The 6,908-nt window shown below is 65.1% G+C and overlaps 1 protein-coding gene across 1 annotated transcript in view; it reads left to right on the top strand.

The window, feature by feature from the left end:
• The window catches only part of EMIHUDRAFT_469742 (hypothetical protein), a gene marked incomplete at its 3' end in the record, with an annotated part of 6,419 nt that extends 5,401 nt beyond the window's left edge, over positions 1-1,018 (top strand). The window contains exons 13-15 of the mRNA XM_005774239.1: positions 95-223; positions 305-361; positions 563-1,018. Coding sequence (XP_005774296.1) covers positions 95-223; positions 305-361; positions 563-1,018 — 642 coding nt within the window. The remainder of the gene's footprint in view (positions 1-94; positions 224-304; positions 362-562) is intronic.
• Between the last annotated feature and the right edge of the window lie 5,890 nt (positions 1,019-6,908).

Here is a 6,908-nt window from a genome sequence, read left to right as displayed (position 1 = left end):
AAGGGAGATAGGGAAGGGAGAGAGGGGGGAAGGGGGGAGAGAGGGGGGGGGGGGGGGTTCCCGCTCGGACCCGGTGTGTGGTGTGGCACGGTAGGTGGGCGAGACCGTTGGGCTGAGGACGCACCTCCTCGTGCGCGCGCACGCCGGCGCCTTCCTGCACTTATTCCTCTTCATCGGCGGAAACTTTGCATACCTCGGCAGCGAGCTCCCGGGGCCGTGCAAGGCGCCAATCTCCCTCTGCTTGCCGTGGCCCCTCTCGCGAGGTGACGTCGGGAACCTTCACCGCCCACGGCCGCCGCCATAGGCGCCCTACCCTCGCGCCCTTCTCACCCTCAAGGCCTTCCGCATCGCAGCGATGACGGCCGTCGCCGCTAGATGCGGAAGGAAGACCCATATCTCGCCCTGTCTCCCCCTGTCTCCCCCTTGTCTCGGCCTAGTCGCGGAGCGGCACCCGAGGACGTGCTCGACGTGTCGAGCCGTGCCCGCGTATCCACGCGATCCGCTGAATACACTGCACGTCGCCGCGTTCACAAGCATTGACGTTGGCGTCTTCACAACGCAGGCCGTCGCCCTCTCGAAGGCTTGGTCCAACGCGCACTTGCCCCTCTCCTTCGCACGTCTGGTGGAGTGGCTGCTGCCGACGCTCTCCGCCGCAATCGCCGTGTTCGGGATCGCGTTCGCGTGCCGGAGGGCTTCGCCGTGGGCCGTGGCCCGCTTCGTGCTGTGCAGCGAGGCCGCGGCCCGGGTCGGGATCCTCGTCGCTTCGCTCCTCCTCTCCTCCGACTCGCACTCGTCGGTCCCCTCCGTGCTGCCCTTCAGCTCTGGAATCCGCAACGGAAGCTGCGACGTCACCGCCGTCGAGTCACTCCTCTTTTGGTGCCCCGTCTTGGCGCTGGGAACGCGCGTGTGGACGGTGGCCGAGTCTTGTGCGGCCGCGCTCCGGCTGCTGACCTCTCTACTCACAACAGATGGTCTGCCCGCCACCGCCATCGCGAAACCCTGCCGAACCCGGCCAAACGCGGCCGCAAGGGCGCGCTCGTGGAACCCTATTGCACGGTTCTCGTCGCCCTCAAAGATCCCCGATCTGGCCTTGGATTTCCTTCCGATGGACAGCGATTGCATGATGGCGCGGCCTTAAGCGGGGGTCGGATCGGCCGCACAAGTCGAAAGCCCCGACGGGACTCTGGCTGAGACCTGTGTTGCGGACCGGCACCAGTGCGCGCGTGTGTGTGATTTGAGTCTTTTTTGGTTCCCTTTTTCGGATTTTTTTTTAAAAGGGGGTAAACGCCGTGATTGTCTCCCCCCTTTTGCACCATGCGCCTCATACGCCCCAGATCCCGCCCAGGCGCGGGAGCCGATGTGCGCAACCAGACGAGAGAGACGAAAGAGTCGAAAACCGCGCACATGGTCCATGCAGCGCGCGAAAATATATGCGCAAGGGCAGTTCGTTGCGAGCTGTGTACAATGCCGGGCAGCTCTACTACAAAACTGACTCCTGCACCACACGAGAAAATACAGATAGGCGCGCACACACAACGTCAAAATGCCCTCGACATCTTGGCCCGCTCCGCCAGGATCTTGGACTTGACGCCCTCCAGCCTCTCATTCAGCCGCGCCTCGGCCTCGGCGAGCTCGTCGCCGCGCCGTTGCAGCTGCGCGTGCCTGCGATCGCAGTAGCGCAGCCGGTCCAGCACCGCCTGTCCACAGCACCAAGCGTGAAGAGAGCACCTGACCCTCCCGCCGCAAAGGGCTGGCGGTCGCCCGTGCGACATCGGAGAAGCCGCCACCGCCGCAGGCGGCGGTGGTTAGCCGCGCCGCAAGCAGCCTGGCCTCTGAGCCTCCGCCGGCGCAGGCGCCAACCCTCTCGTCCTCGAGCAGCCGCACCTGCTCACAGCCAAATCGGTGAAGTAATGTCTCTCGCCGCGGACCAGCCGTGCCGCGCCGGCCGCGCCAGCCGCGCCCACTCTCGCCCCAGCTCCTCGGCGCGCTGGCGGCTTGCGTCCTTTCCCCGCCCCGTCTTTAGCTCGAGCTCCTTCAGCCGCACGATGTAGCTCGCCTGGCTACCGCTCGCCTGCTCCCTCCTCCGCTCCTCGCGCTCGCCCTCGCGCTCCCGCTGCGCCTCCTCCCGCCTCACCTGCCGCTCGAGCTTGCGCAGCTCGACCTCCAGCTGCGCCGCCCGCCGCTCCATCTCTCCCACCTGCTGCAGCTCGTCGGCGAGCCCATCCTCCTCCTCGGCGATGAGGTTGGGATCGGCGGCCTTGCTCAGTGTCTTGCTCAGCGCCGCATGCCGCCGCAGGTACGTCTCGAGAGTGCGCTGCGAGGGTCGACCGAGTGCGCCGGTAAGAGAGTCGGGTCCACGAGAGCCCCCAGGGACATGGCTCCCAGAGTCACTAGTGAGATATGATCACGCCTGCAGCGCATCCGGATCGTCGACGCGCGCCCTCGCCGAGGAGGCGGCCGCCGCCTCCTTCTCCCGCAGCATCTCTAGCGCCTCGGCCGACCTCGCCTACCAACATGCGGGTCGGCCGTACTGCCGCCACGCCTGTCAATAATACCTCGGCCCGGCGCTTCCGTGGCCTTGCGTACGCGGCGTGTGTTTCCCCAGTCTGGCTCACGCAAGCGAGACGCACCTCCTCAGCCACAATCTGACTCGTGACTTCGGCGAGCGAATCGTTCAGACTGAGCATGTCATCTTCAAGCTCGGCGCACTCGACCTCGGCCGCCTCACGGTCAGCCGCCTCCTGCCGCAAGGCGCGACACTCCAGCCTGAGGGCGGACAGCTCCGACGCCATGCACATACACACATGTCGATGAGCCGTTACGCCGTCCCTCCATTCGATACCACAGGTGTTGCGGATGAGAATTTACAGTGGGAGCTCTTTCGAACATACCCGTAGGTGGACTGCTGACGGGGTTTGCGATGAGGAGCGATCCGAACGTGGTATTCGGGTGATTAGATCACTACCGCCGAAGCGCAAGCGCTTGTGGAGCAAGCAAGGGAACTGCCACGTACGTATGGGTCCCAGACTAGCACCCCACCTCGCGGGCCGACGTTCTGGCCCAGCGAGGCTGCTGCGGAGCACTCGGGGCCGACGTTCTGGCCCAGCGAGGCCGCTGCGGGGCACCCGGCGGCTCGGTCCGCTCATCATCAGCGCAAACTCGGTCGAGCAGAAAGTAAGGTGTGTGTGTGTGTGTAAAGGCGGCGCGGCACGGTAAGGGTCGGCGGTCAGGCGGCGCGGCGGCAGCAGACGGCAGGCAGGACGTCTCGGACGGCGAGACAAACGGCACGGCGATCACGAGGAGGTAGAAAGTCGGGCGCGAGCGGGCGGGGTGGCGGCGAGGCGGCGGGAGAGTGACGAGACGAGGCGAGGGTGGTGGCGGGTTGGATCACGAGGAGGTATTTTACAAATGACGCTCAAATTTCACAGAGGCCCTCTCTTTTTCCTTCTTTTCTAATAAATAAATAAATAAAACGGGCACGCCAAACGAGGGGTGGGAGAAGGACAGGGTCCCCACCTGCACGAGCAGGATCTTGGAAGGACGATCAGGGACACAGGGGAACGGGAGCGGGGAGCGCATCGCGACAACGGAGGGGGGCTGGGCAGGGTTCACCCACACGACAGGGTCCCAGGGATTCCTCTCTCGTATAGGACAGGTTGCACCCGGCGGCACTTTCCTTCTTTTCTTTCTTTCTTTCTGGTAATAAATTCTTTCTTTCTTTTCGTGGTGTACCTGTGTTAGTGCCAGTGCGCGCCAGTCCCGTGCCCAGTGTTGTGCGAGGGAGTTGGGTTCTAAGATTCTTTCTTTTACACTTGGCACGGAAACTTGGGTCGGGCGGCAAGTGATCGGAGTGGGAAGAGTCAGAAGAATGGTCCTTGCGCGAGGAGAGCTCGATAAACTCGAGGGGCCAACCAAAGTGAGCTCACAGCCCCTTGCCGGCTCACAGGCCTCCGCATCATGGCACGCCCAAGGCGTCGCCGCGGACTTTCTTCTGCCGGCTGCCTCGTGCTGAGCCTTGGGTGGGCAAACGGCGGACACGCAAAGGCTTCTTCCATCTGCTCATTCGACGGCTTCGTCACTCAGCGCGCACTGGCTTGCGAAGAGTGGTGCAGGCATCCACTGCTCAACACGTCCCGTGCCGCCATTTTGTGTCGTTGGTGCTCGTGCGGCTGCTCCGCCACAGCAGGTGGGCTGGCGGCTCAGGTTGAGGTGGCCGACTTTGACAAAGCAGTGGCCGCTATTTCAAACGCTGCCGCCGCCGGGCTGCTGCCGCCACTCGCATCGCTGCTGACGATAATGGACGCAGTGAGCCACAATGCGGAGAGTGCGCTGCGGAGACAACGGGGCTGGTCAAAGCATAGGGTTCTCTCCTTCTTGGGGAGGTATGGCAACATTGGCACTGAACCCGCCCAATTGCTCGCGTACGTGCGCGCTCTTCTTTGCTTGGACACGCCGCCAAGGAACGTCTGCGAGGTGGGCCTCTTTGAAGGCCATTCGGCCGTTCTCTTCCTCGCGCTCACCGCACGCCAAGTAGCGACGTACGTGAGCATCGACCCGCACGAATTTGGCTTCTCAGCAGCTGTCCAGGAATTCCTCTCGATGCGCTTTCCGGGACGGACCGTCTTCATTCGTGGCTTGAGCGACACCCAGCTGAATGCCACGAAGAATCCATCATTGAGCCACTGTAATGTGTGGAGCCTGGATGGCGATCATCATCCGAGTGCGGTTGCGCGCGACGGGGGTAATGCATTGCATGCCTCACCGCACGTCGACATGATCCTCATGGACGACGTCACCGACAGCGAGACCACAATCCACCGGAACACCCATGGCAGGACCCATGGGCGGTGCTCGGTAACTTTGGGTGCCTGGGATGCGGTGAAGGCAAGTGCAGGCAAAGCGTTCAGCGCGAGCAATTGCTCCTTTGCAGGGAGCAAGTACGGGACGCCGGCGTACTGCAGTGCTTGGTGCATCGGCCTGACACGCGCGCCAGGAAGTGGTCTGCGGAGGCTGCGCTGAGGCTGCAGCCTGCGCCAATGGCGTGAAAGCGGAGAGCGGTCATCATTGAAAGCGGACTCTTTGTTAAACTGCCAAAATGGTTGAAGCCACATAAACAAATCACACCCCGTCAACGCCTTCGGGCATGTTCGTAAGAGCTACATACACCTACCTAGAATACGATGCGAGGAGAGCGGAGTTACGCCGAGCGAGAGGCGAGAGAAGCCGCGTGGCGAGAGCAAGCAAGGGATCGGCACAGGCGGCGGCGGCGTCGCAGAACTCTCTCAAGGCGCCAAGTTTCGTTTTCTTTTTGGTAGTGTACCTGTGTTAGTGTCTAGTTCTCTTGCACCTCGAAGTGCAGAAAGGCTGCCAACCTCCTCCCCCCATCTGGCGCTTGCGTCGGGCAGCGTGGGCGCGGCATCCGTGACGGATGCGGGCCCTTCTCTCGCGGGATCGCTGGGAGCCGCTCGGCTCCCCACGCGCCGCCGAGCTGCAATGGCGCCACCGCAACGGCTGCCCCTCCTCGGCTCCCGCCCCGGGGCTGCCGAAATAGGTGCCCCGAGCCACCGTTTGCAACATCCGCGCGGAACGACGGTGGTGCCGACGCCCCCCCGACCGGCAAACACCACCAGAAGGGCGGTGGTGATCGCTCCCGGTCAGAAATGTCGTCGTCGTCGCGCAGTTCCCTAGTGTCCGCTTGGCGCCCGGCGGGTGCTGGCGGCCAAAACTCCGGATTTTATATTACCCAAAAGCTAGGCTACACAACGCCGGATTTTCGTCTCCCGACGCGAAGATATGGTCCCGAGTCTCACTACTCGCCCCTAAATCCTGTAGGTCCGGACCTTGCCTGCTCAGTAGCCGCGATGAATCGTCGCCCTCATCGTCTGCGGTCATCCTTTCAGCCTCAAACGGGCCAAACGACTGTCTCGCCATCACCCATCTCGCCTCTCGCGGTCGCGTCACGCCTTCCCTCGTGCCGCGAGTAGGCGCGTGAGTGATGGCCCTGCCGCCAGGTACACGGCTACACCTCGGGACGCCGTGCTGAGACGGGTAGAGCCGCCCCGCGGGAGCGAAAGCCGCCTCGCGCGCCTCAGCCCGCCGGGCCCCTCGGCGGCCAGTGTGGGGTTGATACGGCGGTGATAAACCCCTCTGACAGCAGCGCCTCACGGCGTAGGCTGCGAGGTCACTCGGGGTGACCCAGGGGGCGGCGGGGGAGCAATCTCCCGCCGGAGCAGCGGGTGATATTCCCGCTACTCGCTCGAGTTTGAGGTGCGCCGCGCCTCGCCTGTGCTGCCTTCCCGGCTGCCCCAGCCGCCCTCACCGTCCTCATCCCCTCCCCCACCCCCTCCCCCTCAGGCTAGGCCCTCGCCACCGCCGCTGCCGCTGTCTCCGCCACAGCCGCCGCCGTTCCCTCCCCCCCACTGCCTCCGACGCCGTCGCCTCCGCTGCTCCCGCCACCACCGCCGGCCGCCTCAGCTCTCCCTCGCCCACCTCCCACACACCACCAACGCCCTCCGCGCGTCCCCGCACGCCGCCTCCGCGCCCCCACGCCCCCACGACGACCTCCCCCCCCGCCCTCCCCGCGTCTCAGACCCTTGGCCGTGCTCCGCTCGGGGCGACTCGGCGCCGCCATCGCGAGCACGCCGCCCTCGCCCCCGCCACCTTCCCCCCCGCCGCCATCCCCACCGCCGCCGTCGTCGCCGCCCCCGTCACCGCCACCGCCCTCGCCGCCCCCTCCATCGCCCCGCCGCCGTCGCCCCCTCCGCCTTCCCCGCCTCCTCCATCGCCTCCGCCGCCGAGCCCTCCGCCACCAAGCCGCGCCCCCGCCCTCACCCCCTCCTCCCTCGCCGCCTCCGCCATCGCCGCCGCCTCCCTCTCCGCCACCGCCCTATTGGGGTTTGGTGCGTGAA

Source organism: Emiliania huxleyi (assembly GCF_000372725.1).
Source record: "Emiliania huxleyi CCMP1516 unplaced genomic scaffold EMIHUscaffold_317, whole genome shotgun sequence".
NCBI classification, from domain to species: domain Eukaryota; phylum Haptophyta; order Isochrysidales; family Noelaerhabdaceae; genus Emiliania; species Emiliania huxleyi.
This window is presented reverse-complemented; position numbering and strand designations above follow the sequence as displayed.